Source organism: Pezoporus wallicus, unplaced genomic scaffold (genome assembly GCF_028554395.1).
Source record: "Pezoporus wallicus isolate ANWC-B61680 ecotype Strahan unplaced genomic scaffold, APGP_CSIRO_Pwel_v1 contig_7787, whole genome shotgun sequence".
Lineage (NCBI taxonomy): Eukaryota > Metazoa > Chordata > Aves > Psittaciformes > Psittacidae > Pezoporus > Pezoporus wallicus.
The window spans coordinates 202,392-229,146 of NW_026639382.1; the positions used below are offsets into that span (position 1 = coordinate 202,392).

Genomic DNA, 26,755 nt, shown 5'->3' on the forward strand with positions numbered 1-26,755 from the left:
GACTTCCCTGCTTGAAGCATTTATTCATCACGCGCCATCTCTGCACCGTTGCTGTAGGACTTGGCTTCTGATGCTGAGGTGTTCTGCAAGAGGAAAACTGCAGCTTGTCTTGATGCATTCAAGCCTGGAGTGTTACTTGAACTTTGTGGAGAGGTCTCTGATTGGTGCATGTGAAAGAAGAGGAGGAGGATTCAATTGCAAATCTCACTTGCCATTATCATGATGGCTTTCAGAGATGAAGAACTCTGCCCATCATCGCATCCTCTTGAAAGGAGAGCAGCAGCTTCTTTTTAAACTTCATTTTCTTTTAAAGCTACTGTATCAAAATCATCTTTGCTGAATGAAACAGAGCCAGGACTTTTGAATTACAGGCTTTGATTTTGAAGCCCATTTCAGATCTTCGGGCTGTTCCTGTTCAAAACGCATGTGACACTTCAAAGCTTTAGCACTGAGGTGCTTGGAGGCTTCAGGTGGCTGGGTGGAGAACGTGACTGGAGGGTGCCTATTGCAGTTACCATTACTGGTGAATCTCCACCACCCAGAGCCTGTGGAAGCTATCTCTGTGTTTGTGACTGTTAAGGATGCTTAGTGCTGGTTCCTGTGGGTGGGGTAGCTGTGGCAGTGTCATCCTGGAAAGGTTCTGAAACACGGCTGTATCGGAAGACTCGAGCACTGATGGACAAGCACGTGCCACACCACCACATCAGTGTTTAATAATCCCCATTTTTGTTACCATCTCAGTTTGCTGCGCAGACTGAAATCTAGGAAGAACTCTGAATTTGGGGCTGAAACATGTATGCTTTGTGCATGGAAGAAGGGAGCGTGGTAAGAATAGAGGTGGAGGCTCCATCCTGAGGGCTCAGGAATTGGGGTGGTAAGAGTTGGAGTTCCCTTAAAATCATCTTGCCCAGAAAGGTGACATTTGCCTCTTGAGTTGGAAATGGAGATTTGTGAAAGGGGAACTGTACACAAACCATCCATCAGTGCAAGCCCTGCAGGTGAGGGATGGCTTCAGAGGTGACTTGTATTTCTGCTGGGACTCTGTCGCAAAGGGTTTGTGTTACTGCTGATCTTTCAGCTTAAATCTAAGTTACGGCTTAAGTTACCCTAAAAATCTGGGGTTAAAGTTTGCTTCTGAAAGAGGTGCTCCACTATGGGCTCTTCTTATCTTGAGGTAATTGTGAAGAGTAACCTCATCTTGGTCTGAACGTTGACAAAAGTAGAGAGATGAGCTCAGTGGCCATTGAGGATGTCATACTACAGGCTCCACAAACCCTTCTGTATGGATTTTCAGTGAGGTTGGTTGTTTCTTATTGTGTAGAGAATTCAACCCTCATAGGTTGAAGCCTTTGGAGAATCTGCTTGTCCTGCCTCCTCCAGTGGCTTGTCCCCCAGGCCAGGAGGAGTTAATGATGTTGTACTCCCAGGTGATGCTTCAGTGGTTGAGATTTGAAAAGAAAACACTTAAAAATGGCAAGAGAAATGACAGTTCAGCCAAGGGCTGTGTGAAGAGAGGGAGGAGGATGAGCAGACTTCACATCTTCATCCCTTGCCATGACTGTTATGCTCTGGTAGAGCTCAGTGTGAGGTGTGTGCTTGCACACAGCCGAGTTTGGGATCTTTGCTTCATTTTGTCAAGTCTGGCACATGGGATGGAGCAGTTTGAGAGAGGATGTGATGCTGAACCTCAGGACCTTGAGAGGTGCTGGTGCTGCAGCGGGGGAATAGGATGTGGCAGCTCTGCCTGCCCTGTGGTAGGTCACCAGCATCTGCACATGGTCTGGCTGCTGCCTTAGTGCAGACAAGGCCTGTGTCACCAGCATTCCCCAGCCTGTGTGTCAGGAGAGCTGCACTTGTGCAGGAAAGGAGTTTATGCCCTAACAAAGGAGAGGGCGTTCTTGTTTCTCTCCCGTTGGAGGGAACTTTAAGCCTGATCTCAGTTCTGTTTGGGATGATGAGAACAAAAGGGGGAAAATGGTGGGATTTCTTTTCATCTGTGGCTTTCTTACCACGCCCCTGGTGATCTCATAGCTGCTTAAATCTCAGCCCTAGCGCTGTGCAACATAATCCTTGTCATTTGGTGACAGCTTATTGTATGCACATTCTCTGTGCGCCTCCTCATCTGAACTGCTTCATATACCAAAGCAGGAGGCATTCCTATTGCTCTCAGTGCTGAGCTTTGCAGTGTTGGGTGTATCCTGTTCTGCATCATGCATCAACAAAGCTAACAGCCTTTGGAGGGATCTTGGATCTTTATTGCTGGTGGTAATAGAGAGGGCACAAAATTGATGTGGGTCAGCTTGTAGAAACTGCAGGGGTTTTAAACAGCTAAAATAGACACAGGATTGCAGAAGGGTAAATCTGAAATGCTTCATCCTGATGGGGAGAGCACATTGACCAAATGGGTGTTTTCCAAAGGCAGTGGCAGTTAAGATGTGTTATTCTGTCACTGCTTTTCTGCTCCTGCTTGGTTCCTGTCGCAGCCCTGATGCCCTCGGAGGCAGCTGTTGTCCCAGAAGCTTGATGCCCTTTGTCCGTGTCCCTGGTGTGTCAGGGGAAAGCCCTTAAGGAAGGGCCTTCCTCCCTGATATTGTTGCCCAAGAGCAGTTCTGCACGGATTCCTTCTCTAAGTCTTTCTGATTTGGTTTTTTTTTTAAGGTTGGTTTTTTTGCTGTAGTAGTAGTGGAGAGGTTACATCTTGGAATCTCTTTGAGTTTCCCAAAACTTTGGGGTAATAAGGGTAAGGTGTAATCCTTACATGTCAGCTCCTGCTCCCTCTGTGTTTTAGTGCAGCCGGTGAGTCTGCTTGTCCCCGTGTTCTCGTTACCAGTGGCTCATGGGCTTCTTTCTTTGGAGACAAGAAGTAAGGTTGGTGACTGCCCCAAAGACTGCTGGTTTCATCTTCCTTCTCAAATCCAATGTTGGCTTCAGTTTCAGCAGGAGACACCCCCTTGCATAAGGAGGTAAAGCATCTAGCCGGGGCCATGCATGTGCAGGCTCTGTGTTCACCCATCCCAGTGGTCTCTGGAGCAGAGGGTGCTGGTTAGATTGGGCTGCAGATACTGTTGCCTTCCTTGGACTTGATGGCTGTTCTACCTCTCTCTTTCCTGGAGCTTTTGTAGCTGTGTGTTATCTGAAGAGACATGAGGCTGCCCCATGCATCCCTGCTGAACCCTGAAAAACTGCTGGAGCTGATTAAAGAGGCACGTTCCCCCTGGAGATTGGCCTCCTCCAAGCACGGGAATGTAGGTCATGGTTAAGTATATAAAATGCAAAAAAGACTCTATTGTAATGGCAGCATTTCACCCAGATAATCCTGTGAGGTCCTCACACTAATAGCAAACCTGTTCTTCCATACATGCTATTTAACATGACTCATTAAGCAAACCTAATTGAGTAGCAGCTTCAGCCCTACTAAATGCCGTGGCACAAGTGATTCCTAAGGCTTTAGGAATCATGACCAGTGCATCCTCCTGTCTGCTGGGCTTTCTCCATACAAATCTGTATTCTCAGCCTTCAGTGCCCAAGGCCATGGCAAAGGAGGGAAGCAGCAAGGTGTAAGACACTGTTAAGTACCTGATGGGATAAAGGGAATGTTGCATACATGGCTGGCTGAGCCAGGCACCTAGGTCCAGGGTAACGAGGAATGAATCCAGGCTGATGAATTAAGTGGGATGGAAGCTGGCTCTGTGTGGAGAAGGGGGTGCTCTGTGTTCACTGGGTGGTGTTGTAACATGCAGGAGATCTCCTAAAGCACACCTGAGAAGTGGTGTATCTAAAAAGAAATCTCTCAAAGCCTGTCAATGCCTGTTGGGGATGAGTCTGAGGCTCATCTGATGCAGATCTTCCCAGCTGAAGACCTTTCACTACAGAATTCTGTCACATCAGATGCTTTTGCATGGTTACTGTGTACTAGCACTAGCTGCATTTCAGTGGCTGGTAACACAGTACTTTCACATATACACAGCCTGCAAAGTTGGGGAATCTTAATTCAAGTACAAAAATCACTGTTGTAAGCATAGGAGCATCCTGTGGCTGGTCTGACTTGACTTGAGCTGCTGGAGGTTGTGCTTCCCACTCAGGAGCTTGCCAAATCTGAGGAGTACACAGTGGCAGTAATGAGCCGGGGCAGCTTTAAGGAAGATCTCAGTTTGTCTGCCTAATGAGGAAACCATCTAGTGCAGCCTAAGGCTTTGCAACCCATGGACCATCCCAGGACATGCCTGGGACTCAGCATCCTGGAGCAGTTCTGCTTACAAATGTGCTAACGCTCTTCAGTTCACACCACCTGGCTTTTCAGTGACTGAAGTCTGCTGTCCAGTCACTGCCTTCCACAGTCACCAGCCTGCAGCCCTGTCCCCTGCCTCACCATGGCATTTTGGCAGTGCTGGTTGGAGGCAGAGTTCTGTTAACCTCCATTTTAGGGGAGGCAGGGAGGAGGAGGCCGAGCGCTGCTCTGGCTGTCAGGGGAGCAGAGCTCTCTAAATCATCTTGTGAGGGTGCTTTTATAGTGTTTGCAAACCTATAACTGTGTTTATGGCTCAGTGTTTCACCAGGGCTGTGATGGGCTGAAATCCCTCTATTATAACTGAAGCCATTAAAGCAAAGAACATGTTCTGGATATGGCACATAACAAAGAGCCTGGTATTAAAGCAAAATACGCACTTACCTACTATATATGTGCATAGCAATCTATCCTCCAAAAAAGGTTATTTTAGGAAGCAAGCATCAAGTGAATTACAGTTCCAGGAAATATGGGCTCCCTGTCAAGGGTAACTGGCTGGCTTTAAGACAAGGCTGTTGATTAGTTGTTCACCAGACTGTTTGTATGCGTTGGTGCAAAGGTATCCAGATGCACAAGGCACACATTTGGAGTCGTGGCACTGTAGGGGCAGGGATCAGTGGTTTTGTACTTGATTAGCTGCATCAGTTGTCCTTAGTGGTTTTCCATCTTGGTTAAGATATTCCAAAGAGCCTGTTAGCACAGGTACAGTGCAGCACTCTGTCACATCTGTGTTAAGGGATCTAGTGCCTTTCTGCTGTGAAAGGCAAATGCTTTGTTTTAATGGGGAAAGAAAAAGCCTCACTGACAGCCGTGTGTCTGTTTGGAGCAGAACTGCTGACTTGAGGCAAACGAGCTCTTACTGCTTTCTGCTCATGCTCTCTAGAGTGAGCACTTATTCCTCTAAGGGCATCCTCAGCAGAGCTACTTACATCCAGTCAGGTTACACCTGAGAGAGTCCATGGAGGCAGTGAAGATGCTCAGAGATTAAAGACCTCGGCTCATCTCAGGCCTTGGGCTGAGCTAGCAGCTCTGGAGGGGGGTGGCAAGGTTAGGGGGGAGCAAATGCTCTTTATACGTGTGCAGTATTTGAGTGTCACATGGAAGGAGGGAGACTGGTTCCACCCCTCGTGTTTGATCTGTCTGTCAGCATCCCAGGGAAGCCAAGACCTTGTGCCCAACCAGTGTGTCAGTGTCCCATTGTAGGGACCCTTTCCTGACCAGTCCTGCTGGACTGGGGGCAGTTCCACTGATCAGGGAATCGTAAGGGGACCCCTCAGTGGCTCTTCCCACTTTGTGATCCACTGGCAGGATCACCTCCTTCAAAAGAGTCTTAAATCCCAGTTAGGGAAGTTCTGAGGCTTTAGTCCTTGCCATTTCTAGGAAGATAACGAGCTTTGGGGTGAGTTTGGTAACACCCAATCTTCCCTTGCCTGTAAGAGGTGACCTTTTAGAGTTGTTAGTGAAAGGGCAGCTCCAGGTTTAGAATGGGAACTGCCTACAAAACCAGGGTACATCCGGCTGTATTGCTCCTCTGGTTTCAATGCCATTGGTACAAGTATTTACTTATAGCACAGTGACTTGTGTGAGCCATTTATATATGTGCTTTTTGTTGCCAAGGAAGGGAAAGGAAGAGAAAAAGAAGATTCCCAGAGCTGTAATTCTGGAATTACTGTCACGTCAAATGTGCTGCTGAATAACTGAGTGGATACCTGTGAAGTGACACGGAGAGGAGAGCAGTGTTTGGATGCAGATGCTGGATGTTCTGCTGGGCAAATGCTGTGTTGTTTTAGGTTGCTGGCACAGATCTGGAGAGCTTATGATAGATGGTTTAGGTATCAGCCTAGAAAACACCTGAAGGCAAAAGGATGTGGTAGTTTTGTGTGATCACATTGATGGGGTTTAAATACGATGTTGAAAGCTTTGTGCTCTGACTGAGATGGTGAGGAAGGAAAAGTCAGTCCACTGGACTTTAACCTGTGCAAGGAGGTGAACCAGGGCTTTGCTCTGGGAGTACAAAGTGAGACTCTGAAGGGGTTTGACATTTCTGTGTCCATATTGCATCATTGCTGTCACCAGCCCTGGTGAGATTGTCTCAGAGTTATTATAGGGAATTACAGGTTGGTGGGTTTTGTATTATAGGATGCACAAACAGGAGGCAATGGATTAAACCTGTTCAGGCTGAGGATGTTTCAGGCTTCCCCAGCCATTCCACAAGTGATTAATTCACCCCTTGAATAAACAGGCGTGTTCCGGTGCAGGGCTTGCAGAAAATCAGTCCTTAAATAACTGGGTTTTGTAGCCCGCTGTATGGATTCAGTAGGGACTGTTGCTTCTTTTTGTAATGGCCAGTACAGCATTTATGTAGGGGGGGATAATTGAAACCCTTTCAGTGAATAGAAAATGCAGCTGAGGTTTTTTGGGCAATGATGCAATTGTGCTGCATTGTCCCAGTAGCATTCACACACTTCTGCAGTGTGAGCTGGGGGAGTGGCTTTGCTGTTTGTCGGGAGTGAATGCACTCATGGGGTACCTACGCTGCACTGAATGCGAGGTGGGCTCTCTGTAGCATTCCAGAGGTTGCTTGAACTGGTTGTAAAGGCTTTGATTACGCTCTCTGAAACCAATACCTGACTTAGGTGGTTCAGGAAGCATGTTATTTAACAGAAGGCTTCACAGAATGCGTGCTGTGTCTTGCAGCTAGGCACGGTACCTCTTAAACCAGCTCCTGCCTTGGCTCTGTGCAAGGAGGAACTGGAGAGATGACCCTAAAACTGCCCTGGCTGGTCCTGACAAGGAGGCAGTGATGATACTGGTGTCCTTGTGAGCTAAATCTGTTTCCCTTGAGTGCTCTTAATCATCAGCTGTGGAAACTGCCCCCATCTCCAGCCTGAGCATCCCATATTTCTCAGCTCAGTTAGCAGATTTACCCAGGCTCTGATCTGCTTCATGAACTTCACTGCTCTGCCTCGTCTCCTTGGGCTTCAGCCAGCCTGTCTGTCCATGCAGCATTCTGTATGTAGCGGAGCACTAAGGCTCTGCAGTGTGTTTGGGGAGGGTGTTCTGCCTGTGACACCAGCCAGGACTCTTTCTCCAAGGGGATGCTCTGGCTCAGAGCAGGCAGGACACTCAGAGGAACTACGAGAGATGGGTCAGCTCCATGCCCTCGCTGCCCAGGACTGACTTGGCACTGTAGCATGACACAGCATTTGCTGTGCTTTCAGCTCCAGCTATTTATAAATGGCTTTTCAGTGGTATTTTGTCTGCTCTAGGAGACTCTGTACTTGATAAAAGAATTCTGCCTAAGTTTATTAGATTTGCTGCAGTTCCTACACCTCAAGGAGTATTTTGGTTCCATGGCAGGGCTCTAGCTCTGGGTCTAAACATGGTTGAATGTGAGGGAATTGCTCCTTAAGGTACGTCTGCAGTCAGGCCCCTAAAGTGATTTTGCCCTGCAGGCTGGACTTGCATTGGGTCTTATGTGCAAGCCAAAACTGCCGTGCTAGGGATTTAAGGCTAATCTCTTCCCTTTCTCCTAGGAGAGAAGATTGCAGCCCCTGTGGAACATTGCTGTCTGTGGGGAAGGGACTGCTTGTGAGGGTGGTACAGGAGGCTCTGGGCTGTACCACGCTAACCAGCCTGTGTCAGCCTCCCCTGTTCGGTTGTTACATGACTGACATCCTATCAAAGAGCTCTGGCTGTGTCCAGAATCTTAAGCAGCTTTATAAATAATGTTGCTCAAACTGCCTGTGTGTGCAGAGACTGTGAACGACCGGGGGAGACCAAAATATTATTGCTTCAGTTTGTGAACCAGTCCAAAAACTGGAGCAAGGAAACCTTGGTTATCATCCCCTGCAATGCAAAGCACACATCTGGGGGGGGGGCTGGCTGTTAGAGAGGCAGCACTGCTGGAGATTGCAGGCTGTGACACTCAGAAAACATGAATATATAAATCTTCTTAAAGCATCTTAAACTGTTCTTTCTCTCTTTGCCTGCTGCCTTAAAGCTGCTTGCAGGTTATGCTGTCTGTGAATAACTGTGAACAATTAGAAGCTAATTTAAATGGCTGGTTTGTATTTGCAGCAGCAGCACATGAGCTAACCAGCTGGAGAGCAGACACAGTGATTCTCTGTTGAGATGTCTCCTCTTGTGTTCCCCGGTGGGTTTGGCAAGGTGGATGTTTGCTGCGGGCTAAGGAGTTCCTCCTGCACACAGTGACCTGATTGCAAGGGGAGAGAGGATGCTTCATGCCTTAGCGCACACTTAACCACCAACCCAGCAGAGACCAGCTTTGGCTCAGCAGAAGAGCTCTCCCTGGTTTGCTTCAGGAATACTTTTTATGGATCCACTCTTTATTCCTACTCTCAAAGATGCAGGAAGGTGGGTGCACTGTGCCTCAGGAGGGGGTTAGTCAGCAGTAGTCACACAGATCTCCTTGCAGCATCCTTTTTAGCCTCTGGAAAGGCAGATGGAGGTTCAAGCAGCCCCACTCTTTCCTCCAGGCCTGGCAGTGTGCTGCAGATGCCACTCAGAATGGCGAGTGACTAATCTCCACACCACTGATGGTGTCCAGATGGCAACCCCAGCGTGGTCCAGCAAGGTGGAAGGCCCTGCTGCATTGTAATGCCATCTCCCTCCCAGGGCAGCAGTCTGAGCAATCCTTTTGCTTCAGGTAAAGAAAAGAGCTACTGGACAGACCCTTCTTGCACACAAGGAAGAACACAGCTTAACTGGCCATGGGTTGCTGGGAATCCCAGGGATCTGCGCTGGTGGCTAAAATGGGCTTCTCTTCTGTCCACACTGGTTGGTGTTGGCATCCAGGTGAGCTTTTTAGGGGAGTCTCTTCTAGCAGTCAGATGCATCTCACTTAGACCTTGTCTAAGGTCTAAGATACTGCAAAAAAACTCAGCACAGCCCGTTCCCCCCCTGGATGGTGACGTGTCCACCAAGGTTTCCAGGTCCTGCTTAAGCTGGGCCTGGGTGTCTGTAGAGATGATGTGCTCCTCACGGCTGCTTTCTGCTGGCTCTGACCCCGCTTTCCAGGAGTGCTGAGACAGCCTGTCTGCGACAAGTGTTGCCTGGTGTATGTATAGGCAAAATGTTGTCTCCTTTCCTGCTTACTGCTTCCACCCAGCTTCTCCTGTGTCTCTAACCACGGCCTGGTGTATTTTCAGGTAACAGTGCCATCTGGTGCTAGAGCACTGCTCTCTTATCAAGCTTTTTTTTCACGTTCTTAGGCAGAGGTAGTAGGACAGTATTGCTTTTAATCGGCCATCTTACTGTAAGAAAATGGGAGGAGGGGAGTCCTGTGATGATCTGCTTGTGGGACACTAAAAGGGGCAACGCTTTATGCCTGGCTTGCCTTTTCTGTTAAGGAAGTGATTTTCCTGGAACTGCTATACCCACAAGACTGAGTCCACAAAGCAAGAGTATACAAAGCACTGAGGAGGAGGATCATAGCTTTTACTATGAACTGCTGCTGAGAAGAAAAATTTGATGTTTGTATTAAATCTTGTCACTGGGGACATTTAAAAGATTCCCTGTAGGAGCCTTAGTGGCTTCCTGCTGGAGTGACTGGTCAGTAAATCATAGACTCGTTTGGGCTGGAAAGGACCTTAAGATCATCCAGTTCCAACCCCCTGCCACAGGCAGGGACACCTTCCACTAGAGCAGCTTGCTCCAAGCCCTTGTGTCCAACCTGGCCTTGAACACTGCCAGGGATGGGGCAGCCACAGCTTCTCTGGGCACCCTGTGCCAGTGCCTCAGCACCCTCACAGGGAAGAACTTGTGCCTAAGAGCTCATCTCAGTCGCTCCTCTTTGTGATTTTGCACACTCGGAGTTTGCTTTGCATTCCCAGATGTAGAAGCTGTTGATTGATTGATGTGAGTACATGGGATATAAGCCTGTTAGAACAAGTAGAGCAGCACTTGATGACAAGGTTGCACAAAGTCAGGCTTCTCTGTAACTCTTCCTCGTGGCCCTGAAGCTTATTCATGCCTGTTGAGTTCAGAACAGAGTGTCTCTGTTGAGCAGGCTACTGAGGTCCTCGTCCTTGCAGCCAGAGCTGGCACTTGGGTACCAGGTTGTCTTTGGTGCTTTACCCCTTCTTCAGGCATGTAACCCAGGCTGATGTGCAAGTGGGTTCCCTGTTGCTGCATCCCTTTTGTGATGAGTGGTGGTGCTCAGAATGTGAGACTAAAGGTGCTGAGAAGCTAAGAGTTGATGGTTATAGGTGGGATTTGCCTCCAAGTGAAGCAAAGAACAAGGCGGATTTATGCAGCTCTCCTCGTTCTACTTCCAGGATCCTGTTCTCACAACTGCATTGCTGCCTCTGCTGGGAAATGATCCTAAACCTACTTTTTCTTCCTTCGGATAATAACCCAGTAACCTTCCTGTTGTCTTGTCTTCCTTCCTGTGAATCACTGCCTCATACTTTGTCTTCATTCACAGACCGGTGTGTTCACCAGGCCAGGCAATGTGGCTTGTGGTGTTTCCCAAACCATCATGCAACTTTGCAGAGCTACGGAAGCAATTTGTTGCCAGTGTAACAAATAATAGTTGACAACCTTGGACAAGGCAAACCCTAGTAAAAGATTTACTTTTGCTAAGCAAAAGACTCACATTGAAGCCAGATTCCTCTGCTCCAAAGCACAGCATTTGCCCACATTAGAATTAAGCTGAATTTTTGTTGTATGCAGTGATTTGTTGTGATTTTTCAGCTGAATTCCACTTCCTGGAGAAAGAAAGTGGAGCTTTTCAAGGTCTTTCTGCCAGAAGGTTCAAAGGTGGTATTTGGGGGGGGGGGAAGATGCTGCAGCAGTGTGTGGCTGTGAGTGAAGGCCTGGGAAGAACTGCGCTGTGGTACTTAAAGGATGGAAAGATACTCTGCCACCATGGAACTTTACTGCCCAAAAATAATGGGAAGGGTAAAAAGTCCCAGCAGTATGGTGCTCAGAAGTGCAGACGGGGACAAAAGTAGGATCACTGCAAGTAGGTGTGCAGAAAGGGGAGGCTCAGGAAGCTTCAACTTGAAGCGGAAGTCGGAAGGAACTCAGCTGAGTGACACAGCTTCAGGTCTCTGTGTCTCCATGATGAGAGATAGCAACAACTTAGAGCTGTGGGTCTGCCTTAGGAGAGCTGCAGGTCCCAGGGGAGGATGGCAGTGTTGGGAGGTTATAAAAAGGAATGACACAGCGGGATCTTGAAGCTGGCTGTGTCACAAACCTTCACTGCTGGCAGTGCTGAAAGGGAGCAGGGATGCGCAGCCAGAGATCTGATTCCTGTGTTTCAGACTGCCTGATCTGTGGCGCTGGGAAGGTTTCCCTCCTCTGCTGTAAACAGTTGGTGTGTAATTTGATCAAAATTCTTTTTCCCTTAGTAAAGGAGCTTTGAAGCTGTTGTAGGCATTCAGCTGGTAAATTTAGAGCAGTGTGTGATGGCCTGAGGATGGAAGCTGCTGTATTCATCCCTACCAGCAATGAGATCATCGAGTCATGGAACGGTTTGGGTTGGAAGGGACTGTTGAATCACACAATGGTTTGGGTTGGAAGGGTCCTTAAAGATCATCCAGTTCTAAACCCTGTGCCATGGAGGGGGGTTCATTACCAGATCTTCATGAGCTCTTTAGGAAATCCTGCTTTAGGCCATGCCTTTTTTTCCTGACAAGGTGCTACATCCACGCTATACCATCAAACCCCCAGCAGTTTCCTGGTACCAGGCACTGCTAGGGGTGGGCTTAGTGGTGAATCTGAACTGTGTGCTGCTGGTTGTGCGGTGCTGAATGTTGGCTGATTGACAGATTTAGGGCTGCTGGGTGCATGAACAAAAGAATGGGAATAGGTTAGCAGTTGGCTGCCTGCAGGTAGTGCTGCATGTGATGCAAAGGGGCTTGATTTCATCTTGGCTCTGTGGTTTCCTTTAAAGTATTCATTTCAGTTTTGGGGAGTCTTTTAGCATCTTTGCCTCCCCCTGCTCTGTTCTGCCCACAGCGGAAGGAAGGGTGTTTGGCCCTGCCCACAACAGCCTCATGAGCAAGCTTTTGGACTCTTTTGCACTAAATGCAGGAAACAAAGATGCTGCTCACTGCCCTTCCCTTGCTTTGACCAATCCAAATGGGGAGCTGGTGGTTCCTGAGTCACTCAAGGGATTTTTGACTTAAATACAGGCCATGTTGAGCTTGTCAGTAACTTCAGATATTTTCTCCTTTAGTAATTCTGAGTGCTTTGAGATGACAAGTGAGGTCATGATGTTAGGAAAAGGCAGATGATGTTAAAAAGCAAAGTGGCTAAAACCCGAAATGCACCTAAAGGCATTGGTTATGTGGCAGAGAGGACCCTGTTCTGTTGTAAGGTGCTGGGAGCCGCACACCACTGGCATCTACTCCTTGATCAGGCAGGAGTTCAGACTGTCCCAACGAGTGTATTTCTTCTGTAAGGCAGGAGTCTCCACAACCTCCTGTCTCACTTTCTGTCTGCAAGAGCTGCACACAGCATATGTTTGCTATGTGGGAGTACCCAGGAGCCATCACAGGCACAACTTCCGTGCTGATCAGTGCAGAAGCCTAATTCTCATAGTTCTGCAGCTGCATCCCTCAAAGGTTGCTTTGAAAACCTGTGTTGTGCAGCTCTTCCGGGTAGCAGAATTCCAGTTCTCAGGAGTTTCAGTTTCCAGTAGCCTGTTTTCTACCCATTTCTCCTATCTTCCTTCCCATAAAACCCAGTGTGGCTGGAAACCTCCAGTTGTTAGAAGCGAAGCAAATCTGAGCTTCCATGGGATTCTTGGCTCTTGCTGCTTCATCCTCTCTCCTCCTGCTTTGCTTTTCAGACAGTGTGCAGTGCAGTATGATCAATGTAACGCAAGTCTCGCAAGGGAAGTGAACTTTCCACGTGGAGCATATTTTCCCCAGTAGTATGTGATACCACGGGTAATGTTTTGCTACTGAAATGATATTAAAAATATCTTGGCTTTGGATCTTCCGGGTCTTTGAATTTCTGAACCTTTTGTCGTGTAACTGTGTGTAACCAGGCTATATTTGGGAGCTCATTTGCTATTTTAGCCATTTTGTTTGGGTTGAAATAAACCCAGTTTTTGTTGAGATGATTGCTGCACTGCTGCGTTAGCTGAAGTGGATTTGGGTGTGTGAGCAGGCCTTAGAGCTAAAAATGGCACAACACTGGAGGACACTGACTTGGGTTGGCTCCTACCATCTCCCTCCTGTCCCACCTCCATGCACACAATCCCATGGCCACCCCTGCACCAGGACTGAGCTGCTCTGTGTTATGTTGGCCACAGCATCATTTGATTTTCTCCTAGTGCTTGCCGCCGGAGCTGCTGGTGACCAGAAGCTGCTTCTTGTTGTAAGGAAGCTCCCTTAACCTCAGAGCCCTGTGGTGGTCCCAGTCCCCAACCAGTGCTGTCTGGTGTAGCTTTTGAATCACAGCTTCCCCATTGGAGAAAGCACCTCCCTACTTTCAGGTTCAGAAACCAGGTGTGGAAACGGGATACGCAATGTCCTGCTTCACTTGGGCTTCAGGGCATTCAGAAGATGTGTGAAGAGCCTCTCTGCCAGCTGAATGAAGCCAGGTTGTGTTTTCTCACGGCATCAGGCAATTGGATTTAGCTTTATCTGTTTATGGAGCATCCTCTGAGTGCATCCTGGGGTCTGGAGAGCTCTGTGTGCCCTGTAACCTGTTGCTGCAGCAGACTGCTTTCCCTGTGGTTTGCTCTTAACCTGGAGTTTCCCTTTGCCCTCTGAGTGTTGCTACTGCAGGTTTCCATGGCATCTTCAAAGCCAACACACAGGTACCTGTCCCTTCAAAACAAAAGTACTAATGTGGGGATTGTAGGACGCTGTCAGTTGGAATTGGTGACCTGGAGAGATGTTCCGTGGAGCTTGGTATGCATCACACTAAAATTCTGTTAAACTTGAACAGAAATCAGAGACCTGGTTCATCTCTCCTTTATCACAACGTTTGTCCGTTGGCACAGAATGGTTTAAATGAGATCAGTTACACAAGGTGTGTGAGGAAAGTGCTGGGAGACCACATAAGATGGAGAAGCAGCCCAGAATGAAGAGCAGTGGCAGGTCTGTGCACATCAGATCCTGGCTTCCCTGCCCTCCAGGTGATGACCACCAAGTACTTGCTTAACTCAAATGGCAGAACTTCCATAGCGCATACTTCCAGCTCTTAGTTGGATCAACATCTCGGCCATCATAGTTTTGTCTCTGGCATTGTGCTTCCCTCCATTTCCTTGCAGTGTCTTGTTATTCCCATTTCTATAAGCAGTTACCAAGGGAGGGTAGGTGGGTGTTGCTTTTTCTCCTCCATCCTTATGTGCTTATTCCCAGAGCTCTTGTTTTGGAGGATAAAATCTGGGATGCGTCTGGAATAGAAACTGATGTTCTCACCACAGCGACTGTGTTGGAGGTAGAGGCTATGGGATGGCTCTGATACCCTTGAGCAAATGTTATTCTTTGTTGATCAGACATTGCAGTTACATAGACTCCCAGGATCATTTAGGTTGGAATAGACCTGCAAGATCATAGAGTCCAACCTAGCACTGCTGACATCACCCTAAGTGCCTCATCTATATGTCTTTTAAACACCTCCAGGGATGGTGACTGCAGCCCTGCCCTGGGCAGCCTGTTCCAATGCCTGAGCATCCTTTGGGGCAGGAATTGTTCCTCAGCTCCATCTAAACCTGCCCTGGTGCAGCTTGAGGCCGTTTCCTCTTGTCCCATCCCTTGTTCCTTGGGAGCAGAGCCCAGCCCCTCCTGGCTCCATCCTCCTGTCAGGCACTTGTAGGGAGCCATCAGGTCCCCCCTGAGCCTTCTCTTCTCCAGACTGAACCCCCCAGGTCCCTCAGCCGTTCCTCATCAGAGTGGTGCTCCAGACACATGAGGCAGCACTGAGCGAGTGTGAACTTCAGCAGTTGAAGCCAGTATTGGCAAGCTTTGTACTAGATCCAGTGTCACCTCCCACAGCCAGGACACACTCTGCATCACTGGGTGGCTGAGCAGAGATGCACGTATAAAACCAGGGTTGATCCAGGTGAAAGATGTGCTCCTGTAGTCCGTAGGAGCTGAAGCTCAAGGAGCAGTGATCTGAAGTTCAGCCTTGGGCAGTGGTGAGTCACAGTGACACAGTCTCCTGTCCTTCCTGGTGACCAAGCATAGCTTGAGCCTGACTGAGTAGTCAGCTCCTCCAAAAGGGAGCCCTAGCAAAAGGTGTTTGTTGGTGTGTTTGAGACTGAGCAACCATGTCTGCCTGTGGATGCATTCAGCCTTTAAAACTGTGGGTCCCAGCTGTGATTAGGTTGTCCCCACTTTCTGTTCTGGGGCTGTTCAGAGCAGGGGATGGTTAGTTCATATTCATCTCCTGTCGGCCACATTGCCTACTTGGGGTGAAGCGTGACGGTGGCAAAGCAAAATCCCATTTGTAGGCAGAATTCCCTTCTTTTATTCTCCTAAAGTAAAGTATCGAGACTCGTGCCCCAAACAGAGAAGAGACCATATGGGAAGAGGGAAGGAAGAGATGTGCTGGCAGCAAGAGGGTGTGTGTTGCCTTTTCCCCTTTGTAGTTTAAGGAGAGGGATGACACTGGTGGCTGCAGCCTGTATAGGGGTGTTTCTGTCCACTGTTGGGTACCACTGATGTTACAAGCCAACACAACCACCTGGTTAGTGAATTTAAGCTCTGCTTTTAACTATGCAGATAGTGTCCAGGGATGTATGCCACTACTGTATGCTTCCAGTATTGGTTTTGTTTGGATGCACGCTAACCAGGGCTGCTTGTCCCTATGTCAGTCTCGGCAACTCCTGTGTTAGCTGTCAGTAAACCTCACAAGTAATTGCTGCTTATTTACCTGCCACAGCACTTGGCACTGGTGGCAAGTCCAGAGCATCAAAATTGCTCTGGGTTTGAGCTCTTGTCAGAAGGTAGTTTTGGAGAGGAAAATTGGGCCTGTGTGTCTCCCATTTGCTTTATGGAGTTGAGAGGTTAAACCCAAAGAGTTAGAGTGTGGGTTCAGCACAGCCCTGGCCAAGGATGCCTACACCTACCTGCTGAGCTGCTTGCTGCAGTGAGGATCCGGTTATTGTCACAGACATAGCTCCCAACCTCTGCAGTTAATAAATAACCCCCGCAAAGATGCTTCAAATGAACAGTTTCTTCCTGATAAAAGGGTAAACAAATGGTCTGAAGCAATAAGATGCCAATTCTTAATGAGTTAGTGCTCAGTAGCTAGGCTGAAATCCCAGCCTGGTTTGTATTGGAAGGGACCTTAAAGCTCCTCCAGCTCCAACCCCTGCCACGGGCAGGGACACCTTCCACTAGAGCAGCTTGCTCCAACCATGTCCAACCTGGCCTTGAACACTGCCAGGGATGGGGCAGCCCCAGCTTCTCTGGGCACCCTGTGCCAGCGCCTCAGCACCCTCACAGGGAAGAGCTTCTGCCTAAGAGCTCATCTCAGTCTCCCCTCTGGCAGGTTAAAGCCATTCTCCTTGTCCTGTCCCTATAGGCCCTTGTCCCAAGCCCCTCTCCAGGTTTCCTGTAGCCCCTTTAGGCACTGCAGTTGCTCTAAGGTCTCCCCTTAAGGAGCATTCTCCAGGCTGACCCAGCCCAGCTCTCAGCCTGTCTGTTCTCTCCTAGTCCACCCAGCTTCAGATAAGAGCCATGATGATGCCTTACTTCATTTGAGGTGTGTGGATACAGCTGGGAAAGGGACTGTGCTCCTGTTGGTGCTTGTTCTTATGCAGAAATCAAATACTTCTGTACCCCTCCTGCTGCATGTGGTACAAGAGCATCTTCAGATGTGTTGGAAGTATCAGATGTTCTCTAGATTGCAGCTGATGCCTTTTGGCTGGTAGGTCTACTGTAGAGCTTAGGTATTGATTCCATGCCGAGCACCAAAAGAACATCTGAATAGGGGAGGAAATAAATGGGTGTCAGAGCTCTTTTGCAGTCAGTGCAGTCACCAGTGTAACAGAATCCAGGTGGGTGCATGTCGGGTGTCCCTCTGCCTGGGGAAAATGAGTGTTCACTGATGAACGTCCTTGTTTTGCCTTATTTAACATGCAGGAATGTGGGTTTATTCCTCATGCCTTGTGTTTGGGGGGTGTGGAGCCCAGTGTGGCTCACAGGAGTGGAGGACTAGCTGAGGGCATTGCTGGGAACCTGGTATTTATCATTCTTGGGGCTGTTATCAAGGTGCATGGTTAGAACATCAAACTCATGTTAATGCTGCCTTTCATAGGGGTAAATATAGCAACTGAGCTGTAAGTACCTATTTTAAAAGGCTTCAATATTGAGTTCTCTCACTGCTGAGTGAGGGGGCTGACCTGATGATGATGATCACATCACTCTGGGTATGACAGGCAAGAGGAGGAATGACTGAAGTGTCATCCTGGCTTCCTCTGGTCGGGGTTCTTCTGGGGTTTCACAGTCTTTTGTGTGATGACAGACCTGCCAAGTATTTATTGTTGACGCTGGCATCCTGCCTCCTATGTGGCTTGCTTATCCTGGCAACTTGAGGCAGGTGGGTCTGGCACATGAAGCTGAAAATAGTGGTACTGCCTTTAAAAATAGTGACCTGAAAATAGGTGAGATGTAGGCCCCCTGCAGAGGAAGCATTATGCCTTGCTTTGGGAAGGGTTTGTGTGGTTGTATCCTTCAGGAAGGATCACAGAATGGGGATGCTGCTCATTTACAACTTCTGTGCTTTGCTAGAGTTGACTGGTGCACAAGTATTGCCGCTGTCAGGTAGCATTGGATCACCTTGACAGGCTGGCTTCTTCAGGTGCTGTTTAATACAGAGCAGAACAGTATGGCTCAATGGTATGCTGAAACATAACACATCAATTTAAACACCATGTGTCAGAGATTAAATTGCCCTGATGCATGTTGAAGTGAAAGTATCATTATACACTCAGAGCTCTGCAGGAAGAGAACTTCAGTTCAAATACCCAAACTGCTGCTTGAGCTCGAGTCCTTCCTGGAATGTGAATGTTCTGGTTTCTGGATGGTAAGAGGCTATCTATACAGTACTTATTTTAACAAACAAATTTAGAAAACTCTATGAAAATTGATGTGCTCTGTATACCCTGGTGGGATGTGAGAGGCTATGAAAACACTTCCACAGTCTGGAAATGGGCTGTGGGCTTCAGGTTTCCCACTCTGGTGAAGTTCTGACTGCAGAAGCTGGGTCTAAAAGCCTGGCTGGCTGGCTCCCTTCCTCTCTTACTGAAATACACCATCAAGAAGGCCATAAATACTCAGGTACTTTGGGTTGATTCCGGATCTTGTCCTTGAATTATAGATTTATGTCTAATTTAGTAAAGCAGGCTGGAAGCCAGGGTGTGGGTTAGGATGAAATGCTGACAAAGCACAGTAGGTTTTAGGCTGGAATCCTAACGCAGCAGCAGTGGAAAGGTGGATACTGAAGGTGAGATGTGGAAGAGGCTCTGTCCCTGCCACTGCACTCCCAATGTGTAATGAGCGTGTCTGCTGGGCTCAGAATGATGCACCAATGCAGATACGCTCTTGACCACTGAAATGCAGATGGAACTTCTTCCTTCTTCTGTTCAACAGAAGGACATCTCAACTCAGTTGCTGTGAGGCTGAGCAAGCCTGAAACAGGAGTTGTGGCCTCCCTGTTAGTACGCTCAGGGCGTTACTCCTTGTGTAGCATTTTGGTGTTAGTGTGTTTGATGGCAATGGCGTGTTGTAGTTTTGAGCCTGATGGTGACACTTAATGGTCTGCAGGTAGCCTTGAGATCACTGAAGCAGCTTGATGAAGGACCACTGTTGGAAGGCTACCACTTGGTTAATTGACCAGTAATCAGTGAAGACTGATCAAGTGATACCTCCCCTTACCCTGCCTCCTGGTGGACCAGCTCTGCATGAACGAATGCAGAACATGTAGTGATGGTCCAGCCACCTCTTGTTGCCAGCTCTAACTCTTTGCCAGCAAGTGCTTTAGCAGGAGTACAAGCAGTGCTTTGGCTTCATCCATGTTCTTACCAACATTTTGTGTTACCTGCATGGACCTGGGGGCTATGAAGTGCAGCAACAGCCATTTATTTGCCTTTTTTTCCTCAAGGCAACTGCTTGTTGCAGTGAATTTAGCACCAATTCCTCTGCTAGCTAAGACTCCTCACCATACAGTACCTTGCTTCAAATATAGCTGGCCAAACATATCCACAGATATTTGGGGGGTATCTTGTGTGCAAGATGAGACACAGGACTGTGATGTGATGTGCTGCTTCCTGTGTCATCTTACTTCTCTGGTACATAGACTGGGTGTGGGTACGAAAGGATGTGTGGTGCAGATGGAGGAAGAGGAGAGGGAGGTTTGAAGTGATGAACGAGTCAGGATGTCTGCATCCTTTTTGATGTGTCTGCTGATTTAGAGCATGGTCGTGGACAGGAGCGCCTGGTTGCTGTGTTTTGGATCTGGCAACTGGATTTTGTGCATGTGCCAACGGGGTTAACCCTGTACAGAAGTGCCTCAACATCCTCTGCTGAAAACCCGCTGTCTGGAGGATTGGGATATTGTGCATTTGTATTTGTCATGTTATTTCTGACCAAGTATCATCTGGGGTCACTAAATTCAGTCTCTCTCTGTCTCCCCTTAGCTGAAGCTTGAAGATCGCTCTGTGGTCCCTCGAGATGTGGTCAGACATATGAGCTCCAGCGTAAGTGCTTTTTTCTTTGTCCTGTTTTGATTGTGATACTGCTGCATAGATTTCCGAGGCTTGCCAAATTGCCTGAATGGAACTGAATAGGAATGCTTTGAGCATGTTCTATTTTTAGTGTTTGATAGACCTAGCTGCATGCTTTGAAAATGAAATGCTGATAAGGCTGCCTCTCTGCTGTTGCATATCTGCAAAGGGCTCCTGAGCAAGCAAGCCTGATAATGCCAAGTAATGAGACAAGCTCGTTTATCCTGCCATCCTTTAAGTTTTAAGTCAGTCCATGCTGGGATGAGGAGCATGGATCACTCCTGGACCTGACAGGGAGGCTGAAGCAGAGGCAGATCACATCATCACTGCTTTGCTTGCCTTTTGGTGTGCTGCGGTAGAGAATTTGGAGGCAATGTTTTCAGGAAGACCTCTCAACCTGCAGTGAGCACCATCCTGCCCAGCATCTCGCAGATAGACCTCAAATCCCAACACTGCTAAAGCATCTGGCACAGACTGACAGAAAGCAAGCAGCCTGTAATCCTTACCTGTTCTCTTTCTGCACACTGTTTTAAGTCCTACTTGTTCTGTTTAGCTGTGCTTAGCAGAGATGTGTGGATTTGGTTTTTGTGTTCAGTCTGGATCATCAGCCGAGTTGTGGTCTCTTGAGGGGCTTTGCTAGGCTGGCAGTTTCTTACTGTAGTTCACATCTAACCTGTAACCCCGAGCCATATGGCTTGCCATGTGCCTGCATCTTCTCTTGCCTTGCTTCCAGCAACGGGGCTACCAAGGCTGTGATGAAGCAGGCAGCTGGCCACTCGCTGCTGCAGTTGCACCACATGGTGCCCAGCCTGGTGCAGGGATGGGGAAGGCCATTCTCTGAGCTGGCTGTTTTGGGGTTTTAAATAAAGCCCTTTTTTTTGTCAATTAGAAAGTAAATCCACCCCTTTTTTACCACCGAATGTTCTGAAGAGAAGGGAGGAGAAACTTGAAGGGTAATTTGAAAAATGCTGAAACAAAGCATTTCCTTAAGAAATTGCATTGGTTTTGAAATGGAAATTCGGAGTCAACGGATGTTATTAAAGCTGCAGCTTGATGAAAGCATTTCAGTCCCCAATAATGAAAGCAAATTGAAACATCAGCTCTGCACACCACTGTACCTGGCACAGCTGGACTCTGTAGTGTACCCTCATCACGCAGAGGGATGCTCTGAGTCCTACCTCTCAACTCTCTGTTCTCCAATGCTGCTTACAGACATTTTAAGCTTTCAGGACAGCAAATTGTTCTCCTCTTGGCAAACATGGATGTGCTGCTTTTGTTTGCAATTTCCATACTCATCTGAGCAGAACTTGGCTTCTGTGGCTTGCTGCACGTGTATCAGCAGATAAATTACCCAGCAGTTGTTTTGCACGCTCCTTTATTGTCTGTTTGCATGTTTAAACACTGGCTTTTGCTTGGCCATTTGTACTCGTGGCTGACAACTTCGTTTTCTTTAATTGAAAGGGTATAACTCAAACTATTCCCTGTATTCAAAAGCATGGCAAGCCTGAAGATGACTTATATTTCACCTTCCCCTCAAGCACGTTTTAAATGTCAGTGGTAAATGAAACAAACCCCTTCTATCCCAAAGAAAGCCTTTGCTGTTAAGCAGAATAGAAATAGAAAATAGAAGATCTGCAGGTGTCAGCCTGCCAAGTGCAGGATGTGGGATGGCTGCCCTGCACCAGTTGGCCTGGCAAATGCACAGGGTGGAACTTATTCTGTATTCACCACACGCTCTTAGGGCTTGTTTTTAACCTTGAGCGGGAAGGACTCAATCCTCTGTTCCTCAAGAGAAGAGCTGACTCAAATTCATGTGCTTTGTATCGAGCACTGAGTGTGGGGAAAGGCTGCTTCAGGGGGAATGCAGAAAATGAGATCATTCCCTCTGGATGTGGTTGGGCCTCTGAGTCTAATCCAGCTGGATGAGAAGTGCTGGAGGTGGCAGAGTTCATTTTTCCAGGTGATAGGCTCCTCTGGGAAAAGAGTGTATATAGGTGTCTGTAATCTGGATTGTGCTGCTTCAGAGGGTGCCGGGCTATGCTGGCCCTTTTAAATGAAGTAATAAGAGGTTGTTATAAAAACCTCCTTATTCGCAAAGAGAGTGATGAAGGAAAGAGTAGAATGATGGGAAGTAGAAGATGCAGGAGTGAAGCCTGTTCTTGCTAAGCTGCTGTTCTTTCAGGTTGGAGTTTGCTGCTCTGCCTTAAAGCCTTGTCTCTAATGAGGAAGGCAGAGTTTTCTCCATTCACTGCCTAAATATTCAGTATCTCCGGTGTGGTGCATGCTGTCAGGGAACCAGAAGCAGCAGGAAGGAAGTCCAGGAAGTGCACTTGAGCCTGGTTTAAGTGGGACTTGAACCCATCAACTCTTCTTCAGATGAGTCCCCTCCCTTTTCCAGTTCTGCTGTTGGGGTTGATGGACATGGAGGTTTTTGGACCAGAACTGCGAAATGTCAGCTTATTCCTCCCTTTAATGGGAGCATCTGATGAACAGGCTGGGCCAGTTGTGCTGGAACAGGCTGGTGGGGAGCCTGCCCTGGGAGACAGGAGACACGATGGTGACTTCTTGCTCTGGGACTGCATTGCTGAGCTGCTGTAATGGGAATGATTCAGCAGAAGCCCTCGGCTGCAGATCTGCCTCCCCTGTCGCAGGCTGGTGCTTCATGTGACAGGGAAGTAAATAAACTCCCCATAAACACAGGTTCAGTGGCAGGTGAGGGAGAGCTGTGACTCAACAGCTCCCAGCATTGATCTCTGCTTTCCTAACCACAGCCAGGGCTCTCTGCTCACTCAAGTGCCCTTCAAAGATGAAACAAGATGAACTAAACCCATGGCTAATAGCACCCGACTGTGTTAGATGGGAGGCTGGCTTGTAGGGTGGTGCAGGCACCTTCTCCATCTGGAAGCTGTCTCTAAAGTATGTGCAGAGGGTGCCAGTGTCACCCCAGTCCTGGGTTTATCACTTTCAGCATCAATAAAAGAGGGGGTTTAGGCCCAGAGACAAGATGATGCACGGGAACCTCAGGTGTTGGATTGCTTCATGTTTCAAAGCTGCTGTCATGCTGGCTCCTGATAAAGGCAAAAAGAACTCTGAAGTGCTCAGCATGGAGCAAGGAATTTTGTTGCTTGAGGGTTGGTTTTTTTTGGTTCTGACTATTAAGGAACCTAAACCACAGGGCCTGAACTGCAGGGCATGGGTAGAGGATGGACTGGGCATGCCTGATTTACCTTCATGTGCAGGGAAAGCAGGGTGGTGGCCGTGCTGCAGCCTGCAGGAGCTGTGGGCTGGTGGAGCAGGTGCCACCTCTGAGCTGGCCTGGCTCATCCTGCAGCTCCAATCCTGCTGGCAGTGGTTGTTGTGGATCTGGGGGAGTTCTGGCAGCTCCTTTTCAGGTGAGAGATACAGAGCAGCTCTGCTGGGCTCTACCCTGGCAGCCTGTGCAGGCTGCGAGCTGCTGTCTGCCATGGCGGAGCTCCCATCGCTTCCCAGCCTTAGAAAGAAATGGGAATGATAGGTGGACCAGATGGAGGGAATGAGCCCAAGTGCTTCAGGCTCTGCCAGCCCTCCTGGCCATGCTGGCACAGCTTTGCATGGGCAACGCATGGGGCAGGACCCACTCCTTGTCATCACTGCCTCAGGAGCCAGGAGGCTGCAGGGCACAGCTTTAATGGGATGTGAGGAGGGAAGACTTGCAACAGGCAGGTGGAAAGCCAGCCAGCCAAATGGGCTGAGCAATCTGTCCAGGATTTATCCTGGGCTGCGGGTGTCTTTGCTCTTAACTACCAGTTCCCCAGACGGGGCTGGATGTGTTGAGCACCAGCAAGCTCCTGAAGTCCCAAAAGGGCTGCCTTGGGGCTCAGAGTGAAAGCCTTGAATAAATAGTTAATGTAATCAAAGGAGCAGCATGTTTACAAGTGGGACTGAGCAAACAAATCCGCTTCTCACAGGGTTTAAGCCCTTCAAGTGTTTTGCTCAAGTCCTCTTGGAGCAGAGACCTTGATGCTTGAGATAAGGACAGCTTCAGGAGTTCTGATACCAGGATGTTTGTCACGCTGGCCCTCAGACAGCTTTTATAATGGGCTTGTAGTCGTTAATAAATCCCTAGCAGTTGTGCCAAGAGGCCAGGGCAGCTGCTGCTCTGACAGTGTTTGGGTTAGCAGTCCTTCCTTGCAGGCCTCCACCATATGTGTGAGCAACATGCACATTGTGTGCTCCCTGCCAAACCACCTCCAGAAGGCTCTTGACAGCACGCAGCAGTTTCCTGGGGGCAAAAAAAGGTTAAAACTTTGCTAAGAAATGAGGAAGATAATGACAACCACGTCCTGACTGGAGCAACTGTGAATGATCTGCCTTGAAACCTCACTAGAGGTGCCAGGTTTGTAGTAGTTATTTTTTCAGCATGGCAGCACGTGAAGACCATTTCTCATGTCCTCCAAAACTGAGCTCAGCATGAAAAAGTCACGGCTTTAAAGGATTCATAGAATCCCAGCCTGCTTTGTGTCAGAAGGGACCTTAAAGCTCCTCCAGCTCCAACCCCTGCCACGGGCAGGGACACCTTCCACTAGAGCAGCTTGCTCCGAGCCCCTGTGTCCAACCTGGCCTTGAACACTGCCAGGAATGCGGCAGCCACAGCTTCTCTGGGCACCCTGTGCCAGCGCCTCAGCACCCTCACAGGGAAGAGCTTCTGCCTAAGAGCTCATCTCAGTCTCCCCTCTGGCAGGTTCAAGCCATTCCCCTTGGCCTGTCCCTACAGGCCCTTGTCCAAAGCCCCTCTCCAGGTTTCCTGCAGCCCCAGAGCAGCTGTAAGGCTGCTCTAAGGTCTCCCCAGAGCCCTCTTTTTTGCTCTGGAGTTGATGATCTACCTCTGCCTTTACCGTCTCAGGGCAGTACCTGCAGCAAGGTCCTGTGGAGTTGCAGAGGTCTGCTCCCTTGCACAGACCAAGGAGCCAGGCAGTTTTTAAAGCAAGTTCCCATCACCTGACACTGTGTTCTTATTTGACCAGACGCAGCATTCTCTGGGCTGCTACTTTAGCAGCCGTATTAACTGGGAAGAAATTACAGGTATTTAAGTGATCTCACCTTCTGAGTTGCCTTAAGGTCCTCTGAAGTGCCCTTTCAGAATGAGGGCCTGAAGAGTAAGACTGAACAGGCTTGAAAGGCTACTTGCCTCTGCACTATGTGCATAGAGCACGTGTGTGTGTGTGTAAGACCTTCCCCCGGTGATAAACTCTTCCTGTCTTTTGCCTTTTCAGGACAGCCAGTGTGGAACTGTAATTGATGTCAACATAGAGTGTGCTGTGAAGTTGGTAGGAACCAACTGCATCCTCTACCCTGTCAACAGTAAAGATCTGCAACATATCTGGGTGAGAACACAGCCCAAATCCACGTGGGAGCCAGGGCTTGGTGGTTTGGAGGGATGCTGCTGTATTCCAAGTAACACACGCAAGGGAAGAATCCATATTGTGCAGAAAGCATCTGCAGCTTGGTTTTATTTTAAACTTACCACAAGCACCCTCCCTGGAAGAAGATGATGCAGCATCACCTCATCTCCCCATCTGTTCTGTGTTTCTGATCACATTGCTGAGGCCAAATTGACTTGAAGGGCAAGGCTGACATTCAGTTGTGTGAGAACTGAGATGGGCTGGTGTGCCAACCTGATTGGGGCAGCCTCATGGCAGTGGCACAGAGCTTTTGAGCTGTTGGTACTGTTTAAACAGGCTAATAAAATGCCGAAAGGAGTTGAGCATCTTTCTGTTGAGCTGGAACAGTCTGAACCAGATCTGGTTCTCCCCTTGAGTGGGTGGATGGTTTCCAGAGACCAGGCAGGATTTCATCATTCTTTTTCCTGTGAGATAAAGGTAATTTGGGAGCGAAGAGCTGGAGTGTCGCAGCCTTTCTCAGGACATAGCCTATGGAAAGGCAGTGGGATACAAGCTTGTCCGAGATGGAAAGCTAGTCTCAGTGATAACAATTGCTAATATTAACTGAAGGCAAGGGTTAGTACGCCTCTACCTTGCAGAGCACCTCCTAAACTGAACAGGACACTTAAAATGTGAGGGGAAAAATATCCCGGAGAGAGCCTGAGCTTTTGAACTGGAGAATCCAGGCTCTGTGCTGACTGTGAAACAAACTTTGATGCACCTTAATTCCAGTTTATAGGAAGATCTGCAATTTCTGTGAGGAGTTCCTTTGAAATTGCTCTCTAGTCTGCATGGTGTAAGGACTTATGGCTCAAAGTACAAGGGTGAATATGTATAAGGTTTTGTTTCCTGTTTTCTTTGTAGCCTTTCATGTATGGTGACTACATAGCCTATGACTGCTGGCTGGGCAAGGTCTATGATTTGAAGAACCAGGTCATCCTCAAGCTTTCCAATGGAGCCAGGTACTTCTTGCTGTTGAAGACTGTCCCTCTGTGGCTTTCACAATGCTGATCTGTTTTAGGAGAACCAGAAACAGACTTCATTCCCATACTGATGAGTTATCTGCCTGCTTTATCTTCAGATGTAGAGTAAGAGTACATCTGTCTCTGAAAACATTAAGGTTCATTGGTCACCCTCTGGAAAAGCTGTTGCCTGGAAGGTGACAGTTTTCTTCAGTCCCAGCACATCAGTGCTTCAGAACTCAAGCACGTTGGTCCTTAAACTGCACTTCTGTTCTGGAAAATAGCTGTTTAATATGGGCTGCTGTTCCAGACCTGTTCTCAGTAGGAGAGGAAAACTCCACTGAGAGGATTGTTACCTTAAGAAAGGTCT

The 26,755-nt window shown here is 48.3% G+C and overlaps 1 protein-coding gene across 2 annotated transcripts in view; it reads left to right on the plus strand.

Moving 5' to 3' along the window:
• Nucleotides 1–26,755, plus strand: part of UBE2O (ubiquitin conjugating enzyme E2 O) — a 61,381-nt gene that overhangs the window by 14,239 nt on the left and 20,387 nt on the right. The window contains exons 1-4 of one of the 2 annotated variants that reach the window (XM_057414586.1): nt 687–825; nt 19,917–19,976; nt 25,256–25,366; nt 26,288–26,385. In XM_057414586.1, the coding sequence (XP_057270569.1) occupies nt 793–825; nt 19,917–19,976; nt 25,256–25,366; nt 26,288–26,385 (302 nt within the window). In that variant the 5' untranslated portion in view covers nt 687–792. Of the gene's footprint in view, nt 1–686; nt 826–19,916; nt 19,977–25,255; nt 25,367–26,287; nt 26,386–26,755 lie in introns of those variants that run through there. The other variant, XM_057414585.1, reaches the window with a different exon arrangement.